This window comes from Zeus faber (assembly GCF_960531495.2).
Source record: "Zeus faber genome assembly, chromosome: 17".
Lineage (NCBI taxonomy): Eukaryota > Metazoa > Chordata > Actinopteri > Zeiformes > Zeidae > Zeus > Zeus faber.
In genome coordinates this window covers 15,313,284-15,341,247 of record NC_137204.1, presented here as the reverse complement: position 1 = coordinate 15,341,247, position 27,964 = coordinate 15,313,284, and the positions used below count along the sequence as shown (strand labels likewise).

At 45.1% G+C, this 27,964-nt stretch overlaps 3 protein-coding genes across 3 annotated transcripts in view; 2 read left to right on the top strand and 1 right to left on the bottom strand.

Annotated features, from left to right (window-relative positions):
- The first annotated feature begins 4,608 nt into the window (after positions 1 to 4,608).
- rabepk (Rab9 effector protein with kelch motifs) lies at positions 4,609 to 8,037 on the top strand. The gene is made up of 8 exons (XM_080017532.1): positions 4,609 to 4,780; positions 5,426 to 5,480; positions 5,575 to 5,729; positions 5,966 to 6,121; positions 6,719 to 6,883; positions 7,270 to 7,419; positions 7,504 to 7,653; positions 7,753 to 8,037. Exons 2-8 carry the CDS (start codon positions 5,428 to 5,430, stop codon positions 7,977 to 7,979), a joined length of 1,056 nt encoding a protein of 351 aa, XP_079873658.1. The 5' UTR covers positions 4,609 to 4,780; positions 5,426 to 5,427; the 3' UTR covers positions 7,980 to 8,037.
- Positions 8,038 to 8,352: 315 nt separating this feature from the next.
- hspa5 (heat shock protein 5) lies at positions 8,353 to 12,309 on the bottom strand. Its single transcript, XM_080017782.1, has 9 exons — positions 12,173 to 12,309; positions 11,444 to 11,597; positions 11,123 to 11,354; positions 10,846 to 10,983; positions 10,548 to 10,660; positions 10,054 to 10,444; positions 9,711 to 9,948; positions 9,400 to 9,567; positions 8,353 to 9,248 (listed from the first exon to the last, which is right to left on the bottom strand). The coding sequence occupies exons 2-9, from the start codon at positions 11,560 to 11,562 to the stop codon at positions 8,680 to 8,682; spliced, it is 1,968 nt and encodes a 655-aa protein (XP_079873908.1). The 5' UTR covers positions 11,563 to 11,597; positions 12,173 to 12,309; the 3' UTR covers positions 8,353 to 8,679.
- A 2,801-nt stretch (positions 12,310 to 15,110) lies between these two features.
- The window catches only part of golga2 (golgin A2), a gene marked incomplete at its 5' end in the record, with an annotated part of 29,936 nt that continues 17,082 nt past the window's right edge, over positions 15,111 to 27,964 (top strand). Inside the window, 12 exon segments of the mRNA XM_080017385.1 lie at positions 15,111 to 15,138; positions 15,141 to 15,193; positions 19,290 to 19,427; positions 20,629 to 20,697; positions 22,390 to 22,542; positions 22,849 to 22,895; positions 23,210 to 23,273; positions 24,273 to 24,335; positions 25,010 to 25,090; positions 25,545 to 25,583; positions 25,684 to 25,746; positions 27,140 to 27,233. Of these exon segments, the coding sequence (XP_079873511.1) occupies positions 15,111 to 15,138; positions 15,141 to 15,193; positions 19,290 to 19,427; positions 20,629 to 20,697; positions 22,390 to 22,542; positions 22,849 to 22,895; positions 23,210 to 23,273; positions 24,273 to 24,335; positions 25,010 to 25,090; positions 25,545 to 25,583; positions 25,684 to 25,746; positions 27,140 to 27,233 (892 nt within the window).

Sequence of the window (27,964 nt, the reverse complement as noted above, 5' to 3'; positions counted from 1 at the left end):
TAAGTGAATAGAGCAAAACACTGAAGTTCCTCGAAAAAGAAAAATGGACAGACTCAATGGTAATTCAGTCATGGAGCTTAACAGAAATATTAACAAATATTTCATTATTCTCATTATTTTCAGATTGGATTATTCTATATATTATGCACATTATAAAATGATATAATTATCAGATTAATTACAATATATAATAAATGTATATGTTATAAATATATATGAATTTTTAATATAATACAATTATATGACATTTTATTCTTTTATTCCATCCTATATTATACTGATCAGATCAGATATTTTATGAATGGATTATATTATATATAAAATTATATTAGTATCAGGTTATACATGTATATACATGTTATTATAATTATACTATTTATCATCTATTATTATTTTATAATGTGGATAATGTGGATACAGAATATGGCACTTCCACATTTCCCTTTGCGTTCTAAATTCACCTCGACTCTGTGTCACCTTTATTTGGAGCTGCAGATGCTGATGAGCAAATACAAATTGCAGATTGGAATTTTTTATTGTCTGTCTGTACTGTCAGTCCCCACCTGCCACATATCTGCAGTGAAACCACTCCAATTTGGAATGTTCCTCAGCTGGCCTTGATCCTTCCTCCACCTCAGCATGTGTTGGGTGATTACTTATTTCACTGATTTCGAGTTCTTGTCAGACAAATGTTGGGAGACAATATTGTCTTTCGCCTTTCATGTGTCGGAGCTCGGGATTTGGGCCCGAAAAGTCACACGGAGGTAGAGTTAAAGGCAACAGATGCAGACCTTTATTGTCAGGCAGGGTAGACTCAACTGCGAACACTGATGAACTGCACTAACGACACCGGACAGGGATCCTATGAACTGACACCGGGAAACAGAAAAACGGCAGCTTAAATACCCCGAGGATACCTTTGTGATACCATGTCTTAGTGATGGGAATTGACCCTTGTCGACAGCCAGACAGGGGTCGGACTGGTGGCAGGACTGGAGGAGACAAGGGGCGTGGCATTTCTTATCTAAATCCCTCAAACTACAGCAGAAGACGTCGTCTGCATTGGGCTCATGATGAGATCGCCGTCTGTATCGCGGGGAGGGCTCCGTGGCGGAGGAGCCGACCAGAGCGAGCGTGGAGAGCCTGCTCGCTGACAGCCTAAAAAAACACACCGTACTGTAGTTTGTATGAAGGAGCGTTCAGGAGCAAACGTTTCGTCAGTAAACAGTGCTATCAAACTCTGCCGTGTTTCAACTTCCCACTTTGACATTTTCATCTCCTGCAATTGCAATACGGAACAATATTAAAGTTTTTATGCGATTTCAATTAGAATTCCCCCATAACGGCATGCATATTTTGGAATATTTTGTTTGAATTTTCAAATACTTTTCTATATTTGTGTTTAACAATATCTCAAGGTTGAAGTCGCCGTTTGAATTGTCATTTCAAAGCACGTCGCAGTTTCTGTGAATAACAGCCAGATTCATTGGCAAATAGAATGGCAGGAACAAAATAGCCATGGGAAAATTGCATTTTCTGACATCCAGTTGTATACCATCCCAGGATTTCGCTCGGGAATCAATAAAGTGTCATCTTTCCCCAGCTCATATTTGGAAGTAGTATTGGGAAATAGCAGTATCATAATTATTTAAATCTTGAAATTACGTAGGTGTCTTTGTCTAGGACTATGACATTAGAGATGAGTCTTAGTTATGGGCCACGTAATTACAAGCTTCTGCCTTGATTGTCATCACGCTTATTATAGCTGGAGCGTGCCTGATTTTACATCGCAATATTTGCATGTTTCCCAGCGTCCTTTGACAATCCTGTTTCTTTTAAATCCGCTCTCTCTCGACTAAATCTCTTAAATAAACCTTGATTTGGGCGCCCCGTGGGCGGGTTGGGAAGCTCTGTAATCAGGATTAGTAACATATGCTCGCCTGGTTTTAATGTGTCAAAAGGCGAGGTCGTCCTGGGGTTTTTGGCACATGCCATCACTGAGACAGCGTTCAAAAAAATGCAATGAAACAATTTCCCTTGTGCACCGTTTCCCCCAGAGGTGTACCAAGCGTGCTGTTGAGCAGGCTGATCTCAATTTTGAACATATGCCAAAAACAATGTCTGGCTCATTAGCTTGTTTGTACAATATGTTGATGTGTAGACAAGACAACAGACATGCACTTGCATATTTTCTTTTTCTTTTTACTATATCCCAATATGTCACTCATCACATAAGACCAGGAGACGTGCAAAAACAAAAAAACACCCACGCGCTCAGCCTCCAAATAACTATTCGCAAGTTCACTGTCATTGGAGTTCAATCACATTACCTCCATCCACAGCATCTGTTATATGTACGCCTGGGGAATCGATGCCCTGCACGACGGCATAATTGTAGGCGGGGCCGTTTCTTATATGCTTTTTCTTATATGCTTAAAGCAAAAAGGGGGGCCCCCAAACTGCAATTTTAGTCTTTTCTTTTTTTATTCTTTATAAATCAAAATGACCGGCCTCTCTTGGTAGCCAAGCCTCCTCTTATTCTGTGCAATGGCCTAATATATTTTATGTTCATTCTGTGAAATGGATTCATTTATTTAATTTATTGTGGTATTTTTTATTGTATTTTTTTTTTTTTTTGAGGGGGAAAGGGATATTTTTCTATGTTTAGTATTTATCAGTCGCAATATTTGCCTTAATTTTGATTCCTTGACAAATTTGTTCCCAACATTTTAAGTAAACATTTTAAGGAAAATACAGCATCTGTCTCATTTATGTACATTTGGGAGATGTTATATAATGCAGGTTGGGTAAATCCTGTTTAGGTTTTCAGGAGTTTCTTGACGTAGGGGAGCCCCGGTGTTTCCCATTCATTATCATTTTCTGTAAGTTCAAATTGCCGGGGTCAACTTGAGATGTTTCATTTGAATTTGGGGGGAAAAAAAACAACATGTTAAGAGCCCTTCACGGATCTGGCCTCTGGCACCAGATGCATTTTAAACACATCGCCACGGACCACCTTCGAGGGTTTGGGATCCCGCCCGACCATGGTTTTCACAGAATAGGGGACCCCAAACAACCTTTTGCATAGAGGCCCCAAAAAGCTAGAAACTGCTATTTATTTATTTATTTTATTTTTATTTTATTTTTACTTTGTTTTTGTTTTTACTTTTTCTCCACGTGACATAACAGGAGCGGATGAATTACCTTCATGGGTGTCTTGTTTTTCCACTCTGGGTTGTATAGCTTCGGGAGGCTAAATGACATGAATGACTCACATGGATGTGATTTAATCGCAATGATTAGTTCAGCAGGTTATTTGGAACGTATGTAAGAAGCAGCCACGCTCCGGGAGGGCACGGTGTCATTCTCATGAGAGTGGCGTTGTTGTTTGGTAAAACCGTGGAAGCCGTGTGTTCTACGGAGTCGGAGATCGAAGAGAGACGTGGGTTTTTGGTTTTGTTTTTTTTTAATAAATCCACACAAAAGGCTCACTTATCTCGGCACGATCTGCCCCGAAATTTTAACGGCAGTTGCTTTGCACGTTCGTCGGTATGAGATATCCTTTTTTTGAGTTTATGGGAATGCAGTATTAGCCATAGGCGTAAGTACACGTGGTTGCGGGTTTCATCTTGGTCGAATTACACTTGCTTCCAATACAACCGGCACGGTAGCAGGTCATTACACGTACGCAGATGTGAAAGTCTGTGGTCGTCTTTTATAATGAGGTTAGTTCCAAGGGAGCGTATAAACGCCATTAAATAGTGCCCTGGCACTGAAAAGGGGGACCACGGCGACACCCGGTGGTGTACAGGTGTGGTAGCAGTCTGCAGACGGACCTCCGGTGCGTCTCATGTTGTGCGCACAGTTATCCGACAAAAAGGCTTTTTTTTTTTTTTCCCCCACCTTCATTTCGATCTTCTGAAATTGAATTATTCAAGTGCGGCAATGAATGCGTATATTATCTATGTCGACGTCGTTCAATGAAAGGCTTAAATGTTTCGTCTCGCGGGTACGTGCATTTGTTTCCGCGAAGGCAAACAGTATAATTATTCAGCCTAGGAAAAAGGTTGAGCAGGCTGTGGCTGAAACAGAGAGGTTTGACACTGCCGACGAAATGCACTTGTTGTGAGTTGCTTTGGAGGAAGAGCGTCGGCTAAATGGCGCGATGTCATTTAATGGAGACGGTGTAAGACAATCGACTGAAGCACGCGATGGCTGATTCTACACAGTGGAATAGGCCAACCCCCCCCCCCCAAAAAAAAAAAAAACATTTCATCATCAGTGTTTGGGGAATAAATGTCAAACGGGGCAACAAAAAAAAAAATGGAACAATTGGAACAATTTTTAGAAAAGGTATTTGGAAAGGGTGACCCGGCAGTCCAACGGGTCTTTCACTCCCCACACAGATATAGAACTGTCTACCTTCATCGGTGTATTACGATGCAAAAAAAAACAACAACATTTTTTTTTTTTTTTTTGTAATTAATATATTTATGTCTGGTTTCCATGGGAACGCGCGCCTCCCGAGCGACAGCGCCAAAACGACGCTCGGCCAGAGCGAGGCCGCTTCCGGTTCCGGCGACGCGTCTGACGTCGCGGGCACGCGGTCGCCGCGCCTCGACGCAAACCCGGAAGCCGGGGTCGAAGGTCGTAGCGCGGCGCGTCCCGGGCGCCGCCGGACCCGCGAAGACCTCCCGCCGACGTCGACGAGACTCCGCCGCCGATGTCAGCGAATCGCACAGGGCGGCGGCGGCACCGGTCACCTCCCCGCCAGACGCAGGTATGGAGAGGGCCGCCGTCTGGTTCACGTCTGTTTACCTTCTCGTTGGACGTGGGTCCGTGTGCTGCGCAGCGGGTCGCTCGTCCGTTGTCATGGAGACGTTAATAAATGGAGGACTTCTCCTTGCGGGGCTCGGACGGTTTCCTCGGAAACCCCGCGCGGTACAAGAACCCACGTCGATATAGAAGTGGGTACGCAAACGTGAGTTGGTCGCCTTCGGTCCCTTCATTTAATGGCGTGACCCTCCATGGCGACGGATCTCTCGTCCGTCGTCACGGAGACGTCAATAGATGGAGGGCTTTTCGTTTTTCATCAACAGTAATACCATATCTCATTTCCAGTCACATTTTAACATTCATGCAAGTTTGTGAGCGATCCGGGCTCTACCTTACAGACCCGGGCTAATGGGCATTGGAGAGGGCGGTGGCTCAGCTGTAAAATACTGCACATCACAAGATAGGACACAATAAACGACTGAATCGATTATTCAGTCGACTACATTTCAATTTGACGAAGCCGCTGTCATTCCACCCCTGCATGGAAATGGACATCGTAATCTCCAACTCTCAAAACGGCGGTGCGAAGTTGGACCAGGATGCGCCGTATGTTGTGGATAGAGAATAATTCTTGCTTGTTTTTGGACAGACATGGAACTTCTTCCAGTACTCGAACCCCGAGAGGAACCAAAAGGAGGCATATGGTAAGTTCGATTTGTGTAAATGATCGCCAACGACAAGTCGCTGATATCCACCGTTTCTCAGTTTCGCTGAAATTGCGACGCGCATTGTCCCCAGGTATTCTTTGATACCCAGGGGCGGTGCTCCGGGTGTTAGCGTGGGCCACACCTGCACTTACATCCCCTCTGGAGAGGGCTGCAAAGGAAACATCTTCATCGTTGGTGGAGCTAATCCCAACGGCAGCTTCTCACAATCCCATGTCATAAATCTAGGTATTCAGCGTCGCAAAAAAAAAGTCGTGCTCCGTGTTAAATTATAGGCTTAGTCTTCTAAAATGGCATGAAAACGTACGTATATAAATAACAATAATCTCATTCCAAAGAATGTTTCAGTAGCATGCTTATTTATCATTATTTTAATATAGCCAAATATTGTCAATAGTTACTCTTGCCTTCAAGGGTAAAATACTTTTGCGACCCTCTCTTACTCGTGTTTTACGCTCAATCAGATCAACATGAGTGGGACCTTCCGGAATGGGAGGGACTGGAGGCCAGGTATGAACACTGCACCTTCGTGCCAGAGAGCTGTCCGCAGAGTCTGTGGGTGTTTGGTGGGGCTCAGCAAAGCGGCAATCGTAGCTGTATCCAGAAGCTCCAACTACCAGGTAAATCATGGAACAACATATCGAAATCGATGTTATCACATAAACATATATGCGCAAACACATAATGAGGAACACAACCTCATATAACCTCAGTCACACATCTTTATTTTGGCGCACAGTGTATATTCCGACACATCCCAACCTTGGAGTCCAGCCGCTGCCGTCGTTGTTTTTCGGCCTCGCCGCGAGGCGGCTGCAAGAGCAGGAAGAACACCTGAGTTTACCTTATCTTGAACACGTACGAATCTTGTGACGCCCAACCGACCATATATTTTCTGACTCCTCGAAAATAAACCCTTTGTCTCAGGGAGCGGCTCTCGGGCACGTCTCCGACCCTCGATCGAGCGAAAACCGACGCCCGTCCGCCTCTTTATTCAAAACCGCCGACTTACAAACTGCAGATTTAAAGCGACCCTTTTATTTCTGTAACAATCAGAGGTCAGTTTGGTCTAGATTTGCATTTGTGTATTGCACACAAAGGAGGTTCAATGCGGTCATCGGTTTGGATGGGTTGTTTGTCTAAGTGGACAACCCTTGGAGTGTAACGGTCTTATCACACTGAATATTGCACAACAGGGTTTTTTCCCTTCTGTACAGGTGGTGGGTCATGCTGGAGGACCGTGTTAATGGATGGGAAGCCGCCCAGTCCCAGGACATACCACACCAACTCAGCCTGTGTAGGGGACAAGCTGTATGTGTTCTCTGGCGGAGAAGCAGGGGCCACCCCTGTCGCAGATCCTAAACTGCACGTGTTTGATACAGGTTAGTGTTCAAAACACCAAATGAATACCAACCAATAAATTGTCATTATAATGGCGCAACATTGATTCAAGGAAGGATTTCAGCAGTGGTTGTAAAATGAGCCCAGTAATCTCATTTTCGACGTGCCAACCTGAGTGTTGCTAAACAACCGTTCGTAAACATGTTACGGCCACCGTGAAGATCATGAATTAAAACCTAAATGTGCAGAACCTCACTCACTGTACTCACAAAATGTGCAGAACCTCACTCTTACTCACTACACAAAAGTGACCGGTTATGCCGCTAAAAAAACAAGGAGTGGTTGTTTGCATTTCTTCTGTTTACTTGCCAGCGATGGGCTCTCGTTGACCTGTTGATAAATGGAGCTCTGCATTTCCTATTCTCAGTGACCTCCGCCTGGTCCCAGCCAGAGACGGGCGGTAAACACCCCACGGCCCGGCACGGTCACGTCATCACAGCCGTGGGCTCAACGTTGTACATTCACGGAGGCATGGATGGAGACAAGTTCCACAGAGACATGTTCTCGCTGGACTTAAGTAAGCTTTAAAATTGACTCAATGTTTGAACCTTATTGTTTATGATGTCTTTGAAATAGCCTAAACTTGTGTATTATTCGAAAGGTAGTATGAAGTGGGGAAAGGTACCAGCCAAAGGAGACATCCCTCCAGGGGTAGCAGCACACACTGCTGTGGCGCTAGACAAAAACATATACACATTTGGAGGGATGACCACGGAAGGAGCCAGCAACTCTATGTACAAGTTCCACACCGGTAATTTGAACCTCTTTAGATTATTACGTGATTTGCCTTACGTTTTGTTTGCCTTTATCAAAAGCCATGGTTTTGTAACATTTTTGCCCTCGTTTCCAGTGAAGAAACAGTGGACGCTGATTCAATTTGAAGGGGATTCGCCTCCAAACCGCTTGGATCACTCGATGTGTCTGGTGCCTTGGAAAGTAACAGTTGAGGAAGAGGAAAAAGGACGCCCACCTGACGGTGCCTGCTCTACAGAGACAGTGCAGTTAGCATTTATATTTGGTGGGATGGACACCCAAGGAGTCATATATAGTGACTGTTTCGTGACCGTGTTGACATGAGGCTAAAGTTTGCCAAACAAACATTAATGCTTGCAGTCGTATTAAAAGGTTTCATTTCTACCATCTTGATGACTGATGCTTGCACAACTTTCATATATCTAAGATGGAGACACATGCATGTGGTACATAACTGACAAGGCAAACACACACACACACACAAAGAGGTAGAGTGGTAAAGTCCACCATCGATGTAAAAAAAGAGAACCATAAGTTGTATCAAACATTTATTTCAATGTCTCCAGTAGAAAGGCGTTTCTACAATGACCAAATTCAATAAATAACTTGTTACATTGCCTGTGAATACTTCCGAGGCCTGAACCCCCCCCGCCCCCCGCCCCCCCCAAATATACCCCGCCCCCCACTAAGCCCCTCGCCTCTGAAGATCCCCTTTAAGACTGCCTGAGAACAACAGCAGCAAGCCTCGAAACTGGGCTAACAAAAATCTCCGCCCACGGCGAAGAGAACACCCCTCACACACAATGAAATGGATTTCAAAATGTCTTTCCAAAAGATTCAATGTGATCACTTCCCCCCCCCCCCCTTTTTTTTTTTTTTTTTTTTTTTTTTTTTAATCCCTGCGCCTTCCCAGCCGTTCCTCTCACCATATGAGTCCAAACTTGTCCATTATGTACATCTAGGTGCCGCTACCAGAGAGGCTGGGGGGGTTATCGAGAGACCCAAGTTTACCACCGCCGCCGGCCTACAACTCATCCTTCTCGTCCTGCTCGCCCTCGCCGCCTTCGGGTGGGGGGCCACCGGCGCTGCCGTAGAGCTTGCTGACGATGGGCTGCACGATCTCCTCCAGCTCCTTCTTCTTGGCCTGGAAGTCTTCCAGCTCGGCGTCCTGGTGCGACTCCATCCACTCAATCTTCTCCTCCACCGCCTTCTCAATGGCCTCCTTGTCCTCGTCCGACAGCTTGCCGCCGAGCTTCTCCTTGTCGCCCACCTGGTTCTTCAGGGAGTAGGCGTAGCTCTCCAGCTCGTTGCGGGCGTCGATGCGCTCCTTCAGCTTCTTGTCCTCGTCGGCGAAGCGCTCGGCGTCGTTCACCATGCGCTCAATGTCCTCCGGCGTCAGGCGGTTCTGGTCATTGGTGATGGTGATCTTGTTCTTGTTCCCCGTGCCCTTGTCCTCGGCGGTGACGCGCAGGATGCCGTTGACGTCGATCTCAAACGTGACCTCGATCTGGGGTACGCCGCGCGGGGCGGGGGGGATGCCGGTCAGGTCGAAGGTGCCCAGCAGATGGTTGTCTTTAGTGAGAGGACGCTCGCCTAAAATGAGAATGAATGTTTTATTTCAACCTAAATTGTTCACTCCAAAAAGCATTAAAATAAGTTAATACCAAACATTAACAAGCAATGCACCTCTTATTACGTAAGACGTGCCAATTAAGTTCCATATGAATAAAACCTGTTTCAATACCTTCGTAGACCTTGATCGTGACAGTGGGCTGGTTGTCTGAGGCGGTAGAGAAGATCTGGGATTTCTTAGTGGGCACCACGGTGTTCCTGGGGATCAGCTTGGTCATCACTCCTCCGACGGTCTCAATACCCAAAGTCAAGGGGCACACGTCGAGAAGGACCAGGTCACCTTTAAGTGGAGAGAAGGCCCAAAAAAAAAAAAAAAAAAAAACCCCCCATAAGCATAAGCTGTCATTGGTCTAGTACTACCACCAAGTCAGTGCAGTGGCACAGACGTGTACCAAATGGGACTGTCTCAGGATGATGACCCACCAGTGTCTTCCTCTCCTGACAACACTCCGGCCTGAACAGCAGCTCCATAGGCCACAGCCTCATCTGGGTTGATGCCCCTGGACGGCTCCTTGCCGTTGAAGAACTCCTTCACCAACTGCTGAATTTTCGGGATACGGGTCGAGCCTCCAACGAGCACAATCTCATCGATGTCAGGCTTCTTCAGGTCAGAGTCTTCAAGCACCTTCTGTACAGGCTTCATTGTGGAACGGAACAGGTCCTAAAATAAAAATAAAATGTCAAGGGAAAAAGCTTAATACAATATTTTGTGAGCAATACTACACAACATGGGGGGGAAAAAGTCAATTGTGGCTCGCTAACTTACCATGTTCAGCTCCTCAAACTTGGCACGGGTCAGAGTCTCGGAAAAGTCCTCGCCCTCGAAGAAGGACTCGATCTCGATGCGAGCCTGGTGCTGGGCAGACAGGGCCCTCTTGGCCTTCTCCACCTCGCGACGCAGCTTCTGCACAGCACGGTTGTCCTTGCGCACATCTTTACCGGTCTTCTTCTTGTACAGCTTGATGAAGTGCTCCATCACGCGCTGGTCAAAGTCCTCGCCTCCGAGGTGAGTGTCACCGTTGGTGGCCACCACCTCAAACACTCCGTTGTCGATGGTGAGGAGGGAGACGTCGAAAGTGCCGCCGCCCAGGTCAAACACGAGAATGTTCTTCTCGCCATCCTTCTTGTCGAGCCCGTAAGCAATGGCGGCAGCGGTTCTGGATAAAAAGAGGAAAACATTATAAACATTCTGTGTTTAAAGTTGAGCTAAACATTTGATAAAACGTGGGCAATTTGAGAGAAGCATTTAATGACACGTACGGCTCATTAATTATCCTCATGACATTAAGACCAGCAATGACTCCAGCGTCTTTGGTGGCCTGGCGCTGGGCATCATTGAAGTAGGCAGGGACAGTGACCACTGCATGTGTGACCTATGAAAACACATTGAGGGGGGGGGAGTTTAAAAACACAAGTACCCAATAGGGGGCCCTATATAATTTAATGAGGAAACTAAACAGCTACTGGTGAAATTACAAGCGTGCCGCCCCCTTGTGACATCACAAAAAGAGGACTGTTTGTTTGCAGGCACAATCATGCGTTCAACAAGTATCCATACCTTCTTTCCCAGGTAAGCCTCAGCAGTCTCCTTCATCTTAGTCAGAACCATGGCAGAGATCTCCTCAGGTGCAAAGGTTTTGGACTGGCCAGCGGAAATTTCAACCTGGATATGAGGCTTGCTCTTCTTCTCAAGGACCTAGAAAAAAATATATAAGAGAACCCGATTAGTAATTAGGCTGTACCTCCTACAGTACTACCTCATTTAAGGTCAACATTCAGATGTGGGATGTTCTGGGTGTCAAAATCAGATGTGTCACAATTCCTAAAAGACTCACTCTAAAGGGCAGGTACTTGATGTCCTGCTGGACAGATGAGTCTGACCAGGACCGGCCGATCAAGCGCTTGGCGTCAAACACTGTGTTCTCGGGGTTGGAGGTCAACTGGTTCTTGGCTGCGTCACCGATCAGACGCTCCCCTTCAGTGGTGAAGGCCACGTAGGACGGAGTGATGCGATTTCCCTGGTCGTTGGCAATGATCTCCACCCGGCCATTCTTGAAAACTCCAACACTAAAGGACAGTTAAAAGAATGAAATACACCGACTGGATTGACTTCAACGTGGCTTGTCAGAGCAAGTCGCTTAAGCGTTCGACTGTACCATGAGTAGGTGGTCCCCAGGTCGATGCCGACCACGGTCCCCACGTTCTCTTTCCTGTCGTCATCATCGGCAAACACGGTGCCGGCGACCAGCAGCACCACACACAGCAGCCTCTTCATCTTCCTGGTACTCAACTTACTAGGTCTAGGTAGGTCTGGAGACGGGGGAAAAACACACGTGGCTCTCAATTCAATGTGCGTGACGTGGACCTTCGCGCGAGCACTTGGCGCAAGCTAATGCTAGGCGGGTTGTAAAATAACCGCCTGCTGACGGTGACAATTCACACCCGTAGCGGTTTTAGTAGAAAAGACAACGCAGACATTGTGGGTTTGGGGGAGATGTAGATCTCGCAGCTGGGGTGGGTTCCCGCTGTCAGGTCCGCTAGCTAACGGAGCTATAGATGCTAGTTCCGCCCCCCCCCCACCCCCACTCCCACCCACACACCCCAATTCACCGACAGGCAGCCGGGCAAAGCCACATTCTCCGATTTGTTTTGCATAAAACGTTTTGTTGGTTGGTTTAGAAACACAAACACGCGGTTCCAGCAACCGCAGCACACTGTAAACTAAAATAAAAAATAAAAAAAGGTCAACTTAAAAACCGCAAGACAAGAGCTGTCGTTTATTATTAGCTTAGCTGGCTAAAAACACGCCGTTTAATTGGAGGGGGGGGGGGGGGGGGGGGGCTGGGAACAGCAGTTTGTATGAAAGTAAATGTTGCTTGAATTACCTTTCACTGCGGCACTGGATGCGGCGTCAGTCAGTCAGTCAGTCGGTGGAGTCGCGTCTCAGGTCCGTCCGCGTCCGCTCTACTTCCCTTCCGTAAGAAGTGACGCCGCCTCAATGGCGCTCCCCGTATATATCCCGTGCGCCCTCGCCCGTCGTGGAGCCCCGCGGTTGGCTGCCGCGCGGCTCGTTGGAGGCCGCTGATTGGCCGCGCCCGGCACGCTGGCCGCCGCCGATTGGCCCACGTCGGGTAGCGGCCGACGTCACCGGTCGCGCCTCGCCGCCGCGCCGCCGATTGGCCGCCGGCGCCGTCCGCTGCGGCGCTGCGCGGAGCTTGTGCGACGGCTCTGCGGGGTCGGGGGGGGGGGGGTGTGGGTGAGGGCTTTCCTGCCTCGCGTCCTGCGGTTCGTAGGGGCCTCGAATCGGGATCCGCGCCCGGGACGACGACGAGGTCGTAGGTTATTCGGGACGCGCACACGCCCGCGTGCGATCCACCGAAAGATGTTCGTCACAGTTCTGCTGTGTGGCGGCGCCAATGGCTCGTCACACGCTGACGCACGCAAGCGCCTGACGGGAAATTACAGCGGGCCGACAATTGCTACGATGCTGTGTTCACCGCCTCAGAAAATGACGTTTTCAGATACACGCTTAAATTAAATGAAGGACCGTAACGCTCCCGTGGCACTGTTTTGGGGACAGTGTTGCATGCAACGCAGCCCATATGTTTGGGGGGGGGGGGGGGGGGGTTTCAGTGCAGCATGATCTCAAAAGGTTTAATAAGTGCGTCGTTACCGCCCGGCCCTCATATCTCTACTGTTGACCTAATGTTATCATGTAACAACTTAATAATAAGACGTGTGATGCCATATTCGGCCGAAGTAATTGTTCAGCGGCAAGAATACAACCGTGCCCGAACGGGAAGGGTCAGAAATAAGAGAACAGAGAATAAGAGCCCGAAAAGGTGCTGCACAGAGGTGTGGGTCAGCATGGCGTCCCCACCGAGGGGTGCTTGGTGTGCCATGCTGTCATCGTTTGCAGAAAGGCTCTTTTGGTGGACCGGTGCCCATGTTGTCACTGTGGCTGAAAGGTAGCGCTGTAGACGGATCTCCCCCAAGTATTTATTGAGCATCTATTGACCGTACGGCTGCAACGCTCCCTCACACATACTGTACTCCTGGACCCTCACAGAGCCATGGGCGTGAACTGCTAATACTACAGTCGCCAGAACTGATCCACGGGAAGGTGGAGTCAACGGGGTTCAAGGAAAGCGAAGCGTGGAAGTCACTGTGCCAGCTGTCATCACAACACATCATTGTATTTGCGGTTCTCCGTGTGTTTATAATGAAGTATACACATAACAATTAATATTTACCAGGAAATGGAGTAAGCAACCATCTATAGGAAGTCTTTAAGATGCTGTATAAGAAGACACTTCTCCCTAGCATTATTTGCAGCATTAATAATGGTTACTGACAAATATGAGGAATGGATGGGATAAAAATCCTATTGTATGGTATAAAAAGGCAAAAAAGCAAATGGTACTAGCCAAGACAATAATAATATAGTGTATATGATATAATACGAAACATTGCAATATTATTGAATCCAAAGAATGGAAGAAAATGTACAATGTAAGAAAGGGCTGTGGTCAATATGTTCGATAAGCTGAGGTTTTATATCACTAATTACAATTTTATACAAGAGCAATTCATAGTTGACTGAAAACTGCACGGATGGACCGAATATTAGTCCAGTTGGCTCTCGGTCTGAATGGTGGATTGCTATTATGAATATGTGTATTTGGCTAGAATTGAATGGTAATCAGGATTGTAAGGAAATAAAAGGTGTCTTTTTTTGTGGCCTGCAAATTTCTTTGCCATGTAGAGCTGAATTCATACATATATTCTAGATCTGGGCTTGATGGGGTTGGTCGGTGTTCCACTTCTTTAGGGACAGATTTAAATCTCATCGGCTTGTCTCTCATTGTGATATTTATTTCCCGAGAGGATCTCTGGATTTTATCATTTGAATTTTTTCTGCCCTACTAGTATTACGCAGTGAGCTGAAAGTGGAGCAGCCTGGACTGCATGAAATTGAATCCAAAATAATATTTTCAAATGTAAGGCAACATATTCCCTTCTTCCTTGACTTTGGATGACACAACTCATGGAGCATTTGTATAAATTCAGTCAGCTGATACGGGACGTTCAAAGCGGTGAACCCTCTCAACCCTTTGCACATACGGATCCAAGTTTGATTTGTGTTAGGCCACAGACACCATTTGATAAGATTTTATTTCTGGGACCCTAATCTGAGAAAAAAATGTTTTATTGTTGGATAAGATAACTTTATTTATTTAGGATTCCATATCCATCTATAATACAGTCGGGGATACAAGAGTGGAAGACATGATCCAGACAGTTGTTAGTGTACGTTCTCTGATGGCGCTTACGTCACACACACACACGCACACACACACGCACGCACACACACACACACACACACACACACACACACACACACACACACACACACACACACACACACACACACACACACACACACACACACACACACACACACACACACACACACACACACCAGCTGGTCGAGCTTGGTATGGAGGTGAGAGCTTGTCAGGTTGCTGGAGTCGCGGGCAGCCGACAGTTCCCGATTCCTCCGCCGACACGCCTTTCGTCACTTCACCGCGCCCCCGCTCGTACGACCGCATGCGACGAATACAAAAATCCCGAATCTTGAATCCCGAACGAAAGCGATGGTGCCGGGGGGCCCCCCTTCCAGGGGACCTAATTCCGCACGCATGAAACCCAGGACGCGGGGCCTTTAAATCCGGCTCCCCACGCCCCCTGGCGGCGGCGGAGGAGGAGGAGGAGGAGGAGGAGGAGCGGCGGCGGCGGCGCGACCCGGCGAAGCACCGACTGATGACGTGGTTGGGCTCAGCCCGCAGACGAACAGGATGGCCGACCAGAGCAGGCAAACCAAACTCGCTGCAGCCAAGAAAAAGGTAAATTCATGACGAAAACAAGCCGAGGGCCGACGCGCCGTTGGGGATGTCGGAACTCGCTCGCGTCCTGTGGATTGTGGTTGTCGGGGTAGCTCTTTTTTTTTTTCCTCCCCGAACCGGGGGGGGGGCGGGCGGGCGGGCGGGCGGTGTTGTCAACATTACACGTCCTCCGACCTCTCAGCTGTCGTCCGTCCCGTGACTGGCGCTGCCCATTGCGGACGCGCGGCGCAGGATAGACCGAGGACCGTTTTTGGGGCCCTCGACTGACAGCTACTCCTGCGCGATTCAACAGTCGGCGCACTGCTTGTTTTTCGTTTTTGTTTTTTTTTAAATTTCATTTCAGCCGGCGGTCAACCCTCCGCGTTGAAACGTTGATCAGGATTCGGCCATGGATACTAGCTCCGAGTTAACTATTGAACGCTAGCCAGCTAGCTAACGCACTGTCGACTTGCAGGAGGTGTTCGCTACGTCGCCGGAGTTTTTATTTTTTATTTTTTATTTTTTTTTGAAATAATGGTTCACACTGTTGTAACACGACTGCGGAACGGCGCATTTAAGTCAACAAAAGCCCCCCCTCACAGAACCGTAACCAAGTTAGTTGGTTTGAGATGACGAGGAATGTTATGACAGCTGACCCCCACCCCCCCTCTTCCTCCACCACCTCTCAGTGTCCGGGCTGTGCTGCTGGGTCCCCGGCGGCCCCGGCTCAGTGGCCCCCGCTGCTTCCAAATGTGTCCCGTCCGCATTCAGGGACTCTGAGCAAAACGCTGCCGTCTCCCGGGACGAGCGGTCGTGTTGTACGCGTGTAACCGCGAGTGAGGTTCAATCTAGAGTGATTGATCGGTCGATCGATTGACCGATTGATCGATTGATTGATTGATTGATTGATAGGTACCTTGTCCGTCACCCCAGAGGGAAAATCGCGGCGTTGCAGAAGCTCGCGTCAAAGCAAACAGGCAGAAAATATCGAAACAACACGTTAAGGAATGTAAAAGAAAAAAGGCAATATGTTATTACCCTGTAGTAATAATAAAATCTGTACATGTACTGTGCACCAGGGTGGGGGGAAAAAATACACATGAAAGTAGTGAATATCGCGTTATTCCATATTATCGAATATCGACCTTTAAGGCCCATTACTATTTTATTAATGTACACATTTTAATGACATATTGACATTGCACCGACATAAGGCGGATGGAAGATTGTTTTCCCGGTGTCTCCCCTCGTAATGGTATGCCTGGGAAAGCTGCATTTAAAATACGATTTGGTTATTGAAGAACAGTGTTCGGGCTCATTTCTTCTTATTATTTTTTAATGTGTTACTCGTTACTCTTGAAGTGATATTACTTTACTCATTACTCCCCGCCATCATTTGTTTGTTGCTCTACTGGTTATATTCCTTTTCCGTTAAACCCCACAAAATGGGTTTTGCATCCTTTCCCCTCAAAAACTGTGTGAATGTCAGGGTAATGGCCGGCCAGCGCCGCTAAGGCTTCCACCACTGATGCCGCCTGTGTCTTCTACATGTACTGAGACACGAGGCCGTCAACACTCATCGTATGTAGTCGCGGCAGCAGATGGACAGATCCCGTTATAATCCATCATCCATCCAATGAGTAATATCCCGAAGCCCCACGTTCCCTCCGTCCTTGTTTGTATACGCTTACACTCGCTCCCACGCGCAGACAACGTAAAGCACCATGACGTCAAATATAAATTTGCGACACAGCTTGGGGGCGGGGCCGTATGTGCAGCTGTCCCTATCACATTAGCGTCATCACATCAAGTGACATATTTGTCCTGACATACAGCAGACGTACCCAATGAGCCCAAATGATAGGAAAATACGATTTCTCCAATCACGGATATAAACTAGAAATGCGGCGCGACGATTACGAAAATGCATCTACAAACGATGAGGTTGTAACGAGAAGTGCGAGGGAACACAAAACCCGCGGTTTGGATAGTACAGATGTTTCTGTTTTCAGATGTCACGATTGCTGCAGCTTTGATCCCGCCCCGCAGCGGTGCTGAGGTTGTTTAAAAAAAAAAAAAATTCTGTCAAAGTTGTTCCCTAAATGTCCTCACTCTCAATCTAGTATAATTTGGGAAAATGTCGGTACAGCTGTGAATGGAAGTGTGTGTGGGAATGGGAGCAGTAACATTTCCGAGAAGTAGGGGTGGAGTCTATTCCAAATAAAGCACAAATAGTGTTTTTTTTACGAATATTTATTTTGTACAATTATTTAAAAAATCATTTGTTTTCGGGAAGGAGAAAAAAACTAAAAACATTCGGGGGGGAAAAAAAGCGAGTCTGAACCGTGGAGCTCAGCTGCAAACTGAAATACATCCAGTCTCTATAGAGACAAGTCTTTATATTCTTACATTTTATGATTTTTCTTATTAAAAATGGCACTCGGACCCTACACCTGTATTTTAGAGTTAGGGGTGCAGTGCACCCGCTGACTGCACTGCAGTGCAGAAAAATTATAATTTGTGCCACTATGGTTTTTAATATATTTAAAAACATTATATCTCATGAGCTGTTAATGTTACTTTCCACCACTCGATGTGTGACCAAACGCATCAATGATGACAATGTATTTTGATTTTGTGAAAAAAAAAATACACGTTTTCCTATTTTTGTGCATGTTCAGAAAATAATCTGGCGACCCCCCAGCAAACATTTCGCCCTGACAGAAAAGGGACCTCACGTGTCTACATCTTCATTCTTGAAAACAAGAAGCTGTAGCCTACCGCTGATCCAAATAAAATACTGTTGCATGTCAATATTGACTCAGTGTGATCACACACAAGCTCCTTTATCACATCGAATCCGTAACATCCGTAAAGTGTTACTGCCCAGCACTGTTGAAGAATGCGATTAGCAGTTTGGAATGGCTCTTATAATGTACGCAATTAATTTTTTTTACAATATAGGCAATATTCTTTCGGACTTTTGGAGTCTAAATTTAAACTTCCATTTAAAGGTCAGGGAAATTAGTCGTTAGGAACATCCCTATTCTGTATCTGTGGGAACAATCACCATGGGGACTGAACGTTTTGTTAATTTATCAGTAACACCAACACAATAACTTAGAACCAGCCTTTAAAATATAAATGTAATTTACAAGTGCTGCACGGCGCATGCGCGCAGGCATGAAGCGAATCGCCTGTTAATTAACGGCAAAATACGTTCATCAATAGCTGTTGTTATTCTTCTGAATGTGCCGGAGCAACTAGCGAGGAGACTGAACATTTATTTTTGTGAAAATTGGTTTCAAATTAAAAGCCCTCTAGTGTTTCATACACCAGTCCAGCAATATAGGTTTTATGGTTAATTTAGACAATGCGCAGCTCCCGAATGGATTTTATTTGTTTTCTTGGAACCAACCGACCAACGAGCTCAGTCAACCCGTCTTGTCAACTATTTGATGTTAGCCCTGATATGATGATACCTGACATGTATGAACATTCACAAAAAGGACCGAAGACTCGGATGAAAGATATACCCCCACCACCTCAAGGGACCCAAGAAACCCCCCCAAAAAAACAGGCATAATTTTGAGAAAAGACGGTGACCTTCTTAGTGTAAAGAAGAGGGTGAACCAAGATGTTCTGGGGGGAATAAAAGAGAGTAGAGTTTTGTAAAGATATTCCTGGACTGTAATCCACCCAACTAGGGGGCACCACCCAGTCCCCACGTCACTCACCCGTGACGGCTGTGACAGACTGCACGCCAGTTTAATCAAATAAAGGCAGAAGGGAGATTCTTATCATCCTTCAGTCGTTCCTTCAAGGAAACAATATCTATTAATTATCTATAGCCAGTCTGAAGATCTTTTGAATTGTGCAGTGTGTTGTTTGGAAGATAGCTGTGAGGAAGCTTTTTTATTTTTATTTTATTTTTTTCAGAAATAATTTAGTCATGTTTGTAAAACTCTTGTCTCGTCAGCATCGGCCATGCGTTTGCAGCTGGATTTGCTGTGTAATGTTTTGAATGTCAGAGAGGGCTGCTGACCCTGCTGACCCTGAACAACAAGCCCTCCTGATACTGTTAGCTTGAACAGCCTGTTTTCTGTGCGATGCTCAGCTGAAGGAGTTTCAGCAGAAGGGTTCCCCTGCCAGTGGAGGAGGAGACACGGCCGGAGTCGGGGCCAAGAAGAAAAGAAAGGTGAAAGGAGGAAGTCAACCTGATGTACTACTGGCCGACAGAAGTTCTCCGGACAATGTGAGTCATGCTACAAAACTACTACAACTTATTGTTCTTCTTGTTCTTCTTGTTCTTGTTCTTCTTCTTGTTCTTGTTGTCGTTGTTGTCGTCGTTGTTGTTGTTGTTGTTGTTGTTGTTGTTGTTGTTCTTCTTCTTCTTCTTCTTCTTCTTCTTCTTCTTCTTCTTCTGTGCATCCCAAGCCGAAACCAGCGATAATCCACTGAAATCTTAAAGGGAACCTATTATGTTAATATTCAAGACGTTAATCTAAGTCTCTGAGGTCTCCAAAAAATGTTTTATTTTATTTTTTTACTGAAGATACCACTCAGGTTATACATTCTGGCCATTCTAACATGCCTCCAAACCACCCTGTTCCAGGAAACAGGCGCCACCCTACTGAGGCCCCTAGTTCTGTGAGCCGACGGGGTTTGGCTTGACTTCCGGTTTGTCGGTCCATAAAAATCTGTTTCTGAACAAATTTTAGGCGAGAAATAAGCCATCCAGTCGCTGAATCTTAACTCATATTAGTTTTCTACAAGATATCTACAAGGCCTCATTTAAAAGTTTGTTCCGACTTTTGTTGGCATGCTCCAAGCTCATAGGGGGCCTGAAAATAAATGAAATAAATACATCTACAATAAAAACACACTTTTTATTGCTTTTGTTTGGAGTAACGCACAATAGATCATGTTCCTCAGCCTACAGTTTATCTACCACATACTTTTTTTTTTTTTTTTTTTTCCTTACTGAGGCACCAGGTCACATAGGAAGGGATCCCAAATCTGAATGGCTTGTTTCACCACATGATTTATGAAATAGACAGATTGCTTATGTGTTTACTATACATAAAAACTACCTCTTGAAACAATGCCAGCCTAAACTTGTATCGTTCAGAAATATTTTATTAAAATATACATATAAAATAAATCTTTCCAGTGGCCCTAGTTAGTGAAATCTGTACAAGGAGGTGAAGAGGATCACAGAGGCACCGTCAAATATCATGAGAAAGCCCTGTTACTGGTGTTCACAATGCTCCAAGACCCATCATATTACAAACACCGGCCTGTCCCCAAACTGCTCCCCCCCACCCATTCCTGTAACCCTTTCCTCTGTGTTCCTATCTGTCTCTGCTTGCCACTTTGAGTTGTTTACTTCCTTTTCACGCCTGTTCCCCCCCCCCCCACACACACACCTGTGTCTCTTTTTTCCCCCCCTGTAGTTTGACAATATTCTGAAAGCTCTCAATCAGAGCAATGGAATAGCCCTTCCTCCCTATGCCAAACGTCAGGTGAGCCTCTCTCAATCCCTCTCTATCCGACCTTTGGCTGTTTTCTCGCCTGTCTCTCTCTCTCTCTCTCTCTCTCTCTCTCTCTCTCTCTCTCTCTCTCTCTCTCTCTGTTGTCGTGTTGCTTTCAAGTTCATGGGAAGAGACCGTGTTAGTACACAACACCAGCGGAGGAAAGGATTTCCTCACTGTTCAGAGTCTTGATTCACAGCTTCTATCACTGAGTGGGTTTACATGCACCCAATACCCCGATTAAGCTTAATAGTTCAGTTCACGTAAAAAGGGGATTTATGTGTCTACATGCGTTTGGAGTAATGTGATTACTGGAAAACCCGAGTGGCGTAGTCTTTGACGGGACGTATATGCTTTACTGTCCAGGGAAAAAAATCTCCCGTCTACAATCTTCTGGGACACTTTCTTGAATATATCCCCATTTGGGTTCTTGCGCCCGTCCAAACGTCTCACTATATTTAGCTCCCTCATCAAACTCAACATAAAACTGGTCTCACTTTCTGACCAAAAGTGTGCACATATACCTGGGGTTGCCATGGTGTCCCTTGTTTATCTGCCGAAACAACACTTTCCAGGTCCAATATATGCAGCACAAATCGCAGTTTGAATATGTGGATCGTATCCAGGTAAAGTTGTTTACATGCCGCAATAAATGGAATTAATGGAAGTATCATTCCATTAATAAATGGAATGGATTGAGGAGAACATCCAGGTCTGTTAGTCGAGTCGTGCTTACTCGAGTTAAACTCAAGCAAGATATATTGGGTAAGGTTTTTTTTTTGTTTTTTTTAATTCCGACAGTTGCAATACTCAGAGTGTTGCCTTAACCTGATTATGATCAGCTTATTCAAGTGCATGTAAACGCCCTGATGGATGTGCGTACTGAGTTCAGTCGGTATACCCAGGAGCATGAGGTTTGTTAGGTATTATCCAGTGTTTTTGCATGGCTGTGAAATGTGCACCGGGACTTCTTTTTTTTGATGCAGCCATCCATCTCCCTAACTGGAAAAGGGATGTCACAATGCCAGAGATTTGCTGTCAAATACCAATGTAATTCTCAATACTCAATTACGTACTGTGGTGAAGGAAATCCTGTGCACTTCAGCATAGTCTTGAAGCATTAAGTAACAAACAATACTGTGCTTGCATTAAGTGATTTTCAAGTAGGCTAGTGTTCATTCATGCATTCAGTAAAATCAAGAGATATGTTTTCTTTGTGTGGCTTGTGCAGCTTTCCTAGCCGTCACAGCTTGTGCTCCGTCAGACATCGGAGCAGGTCCACCAATGTACTGCAAATACTATAGAAAAATGTGGTCGATTTTTCTGAAATTTGCCATCATCTGGATACTAAACTATCAATTCTTGTGACATCCTGGATCCAAACCAGTGTGTTCATATGTTTGGCTACTTTTGAACCATATTGTCATTTCACCAGGCCTAATGTTTGTATATTTTATGTACTCATTTTTTTCTGTGTTGGTTGTAGTGTGTCTGCTCTAACCACACAACACCTCTGTTTTTATTACTGAACTAACGTGTGTGTGTGTGTGTGTGTGTGTGTGTGTGTGTGTGTGTGTGTGTGTGTGTGTGTGTGTGTGTGTGTGTGTGTGTGTGTGTGTGTGTGTGTGTGTGTGTGTGTGTGTGTGTGTGTGTGTGTGTGTGTGTGTGTGTGGGGCACTTCAGGCGTATGGCGACGTTGAAGCCAGGAGTTCTCCTGTTCCCCTCCTGCTGGAGGAGCCAAAAGGAGAGGCTGTTCAGGGCCTGCCTGTGTCTGACTCCTCCAGCACTAATACCGCTAATAACTCTGTGTCTGTCAGGCACAACACCCAACAGCAGGTGTGTCTGTACGCTATGTGGCTTTGTCGTTTAGACTCTCCTCTTTTTCTAAATTGATTCATTAAAAAAAAAGATCCTAACATCCATCACTGTTTTTGTTTTGTCTGTTAAAAATCTGTACGTCTCTTGAAGAAAGGTGTAACATAATAACTTCAGGTTTTTTTGTGCTTGTTTTGGTGGTTATTGTTGTATGCCAATTTTCTTTCCGTCTTGGTAAATTACGTTTCTATCCAGATGGCTTACGGTGTCTACCTTCTGCTTTTTTTTTATTTTTTTTTTTCTTTGTCGATTTCACTTTCATTGCAGAATTTCCCTGACACAAACGGCAACAGGAGCTTGATAGAGGAAAACAGGTGAGTCAATTCCCCCCTCCTCGGCTCTCCACTGACTCCTCCACTGCGAGCAAAAACAAACAATAACACAAGCTCCACCACGATTTTATTTACTTCAGCCGCTTATAAGGAAGGTTCAAATGATGCAACTCTTTTCTTAGGACGCGGTAACTGCTAAGGTATCTCAGTGAGCGTTTGAAATTTGGACGTGTACATTGCTGAGCCCATCAGGGCTAATTATTTTGAGGTGTTGGATACAGCGCTATTAAAATGACTTTGTTATAGCTTGCAAAGTGTTGTGGTTTGACAGAGGTTGTTTTTGTTTTATCTTTTAGACCACTGTCTTCCACAGAGAGCCTAAGACAGCTCTCCCAGCAACTGAACGGCCTTGTCTCTGAGGTAGATTTTACAATCCCAAATTTTATTGCGCTCCTCTCGCTCCCACACAAACACATACATGTCATCACACACATGTCAGGACTTTAGCCCAAATTTATTTCTATAATAATGCTTGTGACATCTGCAGTTTGTCTCACAAAGCCCAGATGTAGCGGCAGTAATTGGTATGTTCTGCTGTATATTATTCAATATAATCCTTATATACATTGTACATCTAATGCCGAGTTCAAACTATCTGATTCTGGCCTGATTTTTCACTTGCGTTATTGTTATTTTAGTTATTTGGAGATGGCGACCAAAGCCCCAGGTCGCGGTCAAATCAGCACTCGCTCCTGTGAGCAAAGATCACTGTGTTAAAGACTGTTAAATAAACTGTTAAAGACGCGATGCGGGAGCTCGCTGGTGCCTGGCAGACGGCCAAAAGATATCAAGCAGGGTAAATATCTGGTCCCTTTCGGGGAGCCATGCAACGAGCTACAGCCGATTAGAGCAGACACAGGGTGAAGGGGAGTGGAGAAGTCGAGACGGAAGAGAGTAGCCGCAGCTCAGAGTAGGTCAGAGTGCCCATGCTGACCCACTGTCCACTGCCGAAGGCGCCTACGATGGACATGTGAGCGTCAGAACTGGACCGCGGAGCAATGAAAGAAGGTGACCTGGTCTCATGAATCATGTTTTCTTTCTGATGAATCCTGGTTCGTTCCCCAAACCTTTTTATATGTGAAACGGCCGAACACGGCTCTCCATGCGCCCTGAATGCGCAGAGCTATAGAGCAGTCGTCCATGTTGAAAGGTGCCAATGTGGTTCCTCGATGAAGCCCTGCGACATGTTTTGGGGGTTTTCAGGCGTAAGAACAAATCGTTTCTCACCTAAGGACATCTTCTACATGTCTGCTCTGACACTCTTTGAGGAAAAAAACAAGATGGACACTCTGACCAATGTTTTGCACATTCAAGTATTTTGTGTGGCTTCTTCTTTTTTGTGTGTTTCTGTCATTTTAGTCATCCACAGCATACGTTAACGGGGACGCTGCACCACCTCCTGCTAATGCAAAAGAACTGGAGGTAAGGGATTTTTGTGTTGTTTGTGACTTGGAGGTAAACCAACTCGTAGATCCATTCCAAATTGTTCTATTCAAAAAATGAATTGCCAATTAAGCTGCCGGTTTAAAATAGATTCAGTTTGTCACGTCACTGGAAGCATCAGCCTCTTAAAAGTAAAATTGTTTGATGTTATAACTCATAAACTGGTTTTCTGTTTTTGCACATAACCTTTTCTCAGCTAGTGTGATAAAGTCAATTAATCATAAATTGTCCTCTTGTCAACTTTATTCTGTGGTGTATGTGGTATGGCATTTATCTTCAGAATAACACTATAATAAGTTGTTATGATGATTTCTAATATTTTATATATTTATTTTTTTATATTTTGATATTTTATATTATATGCTGCTCGATCTCCTCATAATTATAAGCAGATATTGCACCACACGTAGGTACTACGGTTTCTGTTTATAAATTGTGTGTGTGTGTGTGTGTGTGTGTGTGTGTGTGTGTGTATGTATATATATATATATATATATATATATATATATATATATATATATATATATATATATATATATATATATATATATATATTTTTTTTTTTTTTTTTTTTTTTTTTTTTTTTTTTTTTCAGTTTTACTGATGATGTTTTGTTTTTATTCCCCCCCCAAATGCATGTGTGCATGTGATAGAGTCTCAATCAGGAACTGTCAGCTGCCCTTGACTCCAGCAACCTAACAAACTCTCAGCTCCATACCAAGCTAGACCAGCTGGTAAGAGAGTGTGTGTGTGTGTGTGTGTGTGTGTGTGTGTGTGTGTGTGTGTGTGTGTGTGTGTGTGTGTGTGTGTGTGTGTGTGTGTGTGTGTGTGTGTGTGTGCGTGTACGTGTTTTGCATGTAGTCTGACTTAACACATACCTTACACCAGCACCTTTTGGCTTCTTACCGTGTGACTTTGAAAGTTGCAGGCTCATACATTCACTCTCCATAGCATAAGAAAGCACAAGATATTGGTGTGATTTATTTTTGGAGCTCTCACAATTTACATTTCTCGCTTGCTTAGCACACTAATGCGCTGCCATAAGGTTCAAAACAAAACATTAATTGTTTTGATCGCATTGCGGTTATAACATTTCTGACCACTTTATCAGTCACAGTTTAAATGCAGAGTGAGATGAGTTTAGATCGTTGCATAACGTAAATCAATTTTTCTTTTTGCATTTGACAGACACAAAATTCTCAGGACCTCACAGATCAGCTACAGAAGGTAAAGACCTTGGTTGCGTCTGTCCGTAATTCTTTCCTCCACTCATCAGTGATTTTATGGAAGTGAATAGAAGTTTTATTGTGGTTGTTTCTTTCATTAGGAGCGAAAAGAATTTGAGCAGAGGTTTGCGAAGGAACAAGGAGCCATGCGAGAACAACTCCAGGTAAAGGTTCCCTTGACTGAATGCAATCAGCAAGTAACAATGGATCGCTGAAGGAAGCATAGGAACCACAACTACATACACACCGATCAGCCACAACATTAAAACCACTGACAGGGGAAGTGAAAAACATTGATCATCTCATTCCAATGGCACCTGTCAAGGGGTGGGATATATTAGGCAGCAAGTGAACAGTCAGTTCTTCAATTTGATGCGTTGGAAGCAGGAAAAATGGTCAAGCGTAAGGATCTGAGCCACTTTGACAAGGGCCAAATTGTGATGGCTAGATGACTGGGTCAGAGCATCTCCAAAACGCATGTCTGGTCTGATCCTGTAGAAGAGCTACTATAGCACAAATTGCTGAAAAAGGTAATGCTGCTTTGATAGAAAGGTGTCAGAACACATAATGCCTCACAGCTTGCTGTGTATGGGGCTGGGTAGCTGCAGACCAGTCAGAGTGCCCATGCTGACCCCTGTCCACCGCCAAAAGTGTCTACAATGGGCAGGTGAGTGTCAGAACTGGACCATGGAACAATAGAAGGTGGCCTGGTCTGATGAGTCACGTTTTCTTCTACATTATGTGGATGGTCGGGTGCGTGTGCGTTGTTTACCTGGTGAAGAGATGGCACCAGGATGCACTATGGGAAGAAGGCGGCGGAGGCAGTGTGATGCTCTGGGCAATGTTCTGCTGGGAAACCTTGGGTCCTGGTATTTATGTGGATGTTACTTTGACACGTACCGCCTCCTAAACATTGTTGCAGACCAAGTATATCCCTTCATGGCAGCGGTATTCCTCGATGGCTACAGGACACCTTCAGAGGTCTTGTGGAGTCCATGCCTCGACGTGTCAGAGCTGTTTTGCTGGCAAGAGGGGACCCACACAATATTAGGCAGGTGGTTTTAATTTTGTGGCTGATCGGTGTATGTGGCCTATGTCTCTGAAATGAGTAATTGCAATTAAATTATATCTATTCAATTAGAAATTGTTTTAAGGGGGAAACAAGCTGTGAGATTGGCTGGACATCACCTTTGAATATTTCCTGGAATTTAGAAGTTAAAGTGAGAAAGGCGAGATCGAGATGGTTTGGACACATGTGTAGGAGAGATGAGAGTTCCATTGGGAGAAGGATGCTGAGGATGGAGCTGCCAGGCAAGAGGAAAAGAGGAAGGCCATAGAGAAGGTTTATGGATGTGGTGAGGGAGGACATGCAGGCGGTTGGTGAAAGGGAGGAAGATGCGCAGAACAGAAGGTATTGGAGGCAGATGATCCGCTGGCGACCCCTAATGGGAGCAACTGAAAGAAGAAGTAGAAAATGTAATGTGTAAACTATATGTTCGTGTACATCATCGAGGCTAAATGGACATATCTCAAAAATACTCGTGTTTGTCTCCCCAGGTTCACATTCAGACCATCGGTATCTTGGTATCCGAAAAATCGGAGCTGCAGACAGCATTACAGTACACACAGCAGGCTGCACGGCAGAAAGCAGGTGTGTGTGTGTGTGTGTGTGTGTGTGTGTGTGTGTGTGTGTGTGTGTGTGTGTGTGTGTGTGTGTGTGTGTGTGTGTGTGTGTGTGTGTGTGTGTGTGTGTGTGTGTGTGTGTGTGTGTGTGTGTTAACCGACAATAAGAGTTTTGAACAACTAATACTAACAATTAAAAATAAATTATAAAAAAAAAAAAAAGGCAATTAAAAAAAAAAAAAAAAGTGTTGCATCGTAAAAGAAAAACAGGTTATACAATCAATTTCTTAAATACAACTCATGGGGGCGAAATGCAAATAGGGCTGTGACGATTTTATATATATATATATATATATATATATATATATATGCTGGTGAAAGTTACAGGAGTGATATGAACTATAAACACAATCATTGTTTAGTTATCATTTACTGTCTTCCATCCTTCAAGGGCTTCTAAAGAAGCCCCTTCGGCTGTTCAGTGAGAATATTCTATGGGGGTGATGCACCAAGGAATGGGGCATGAGTTCCTCCATCCCTGTTCCTCCAAATAAAACTAAAAACACTGTTTTAATTTGGAGGAACGGCTCCAAATACCCAACGGCTCCATGGCTCTCCGGCTGTGCAATTGGATGATTTTGGATCCGGGCACACGGAGAGCTGTGTTCGCATATAAGAATATATTTATGATTCACTTTATTTATAATTCAATAAAAAGTCCAATAAAAAACTACCGTAATTTTTTTTTTTTTTTTTTCC

What these genes read in the sequence shown, in the direction of transcription:
- hspa5 (XM_080017782.1), bottom strand. Translation starts at nt 11,562, where the DNA reads ATGAAGAGGCTGCTGTGTGTGGTGCTGCTGGTCGCCGGCACCGTGTTT. An exon ending in AGTTTGAGGAGCTGAACATG is followed by an intron (nt 9,949 to 10,053) that starts GTAAGTTAGCGA and finishes TTTTTATTTTAG; the next exon opens with GACCTGTTCCGTTCCACAAT. An exon ending in GTCAGGAGAGGAAGACACTG is followed by an intron (nt 9,568 to 9,710) that starts GTGGGTCATCAT and finishes CTCCACTTAAAG; the next exon opens with GTGACCTGGTCCTTCTCGAC.
- rabepk (XM_080017532.1), top strand. Translation starts at nt 5,428, where the DNA reads ATGGAACTTCTTCCAGTACTCGAACCCCGAGAGGAACCAAAAGGAGGC. An exon ending in GAACCAAAAGGAGGCATATG is followed by an intron (nt 5,481 to 5,574) that starts GTAAGTTCGATT and finishes CATTGTCCCCAG; the next exon opens with GTATTCTTTGATACCCAGGG. An exon ending in ATCCCATGTCATAAATCTAG is followed by an intron (nt 5,730 to 5,965) that starts GTATTCAGCGTC and finishes ACGCTCAATCAG; the next exon opens with ATCAACATGAGTGGGACCTT.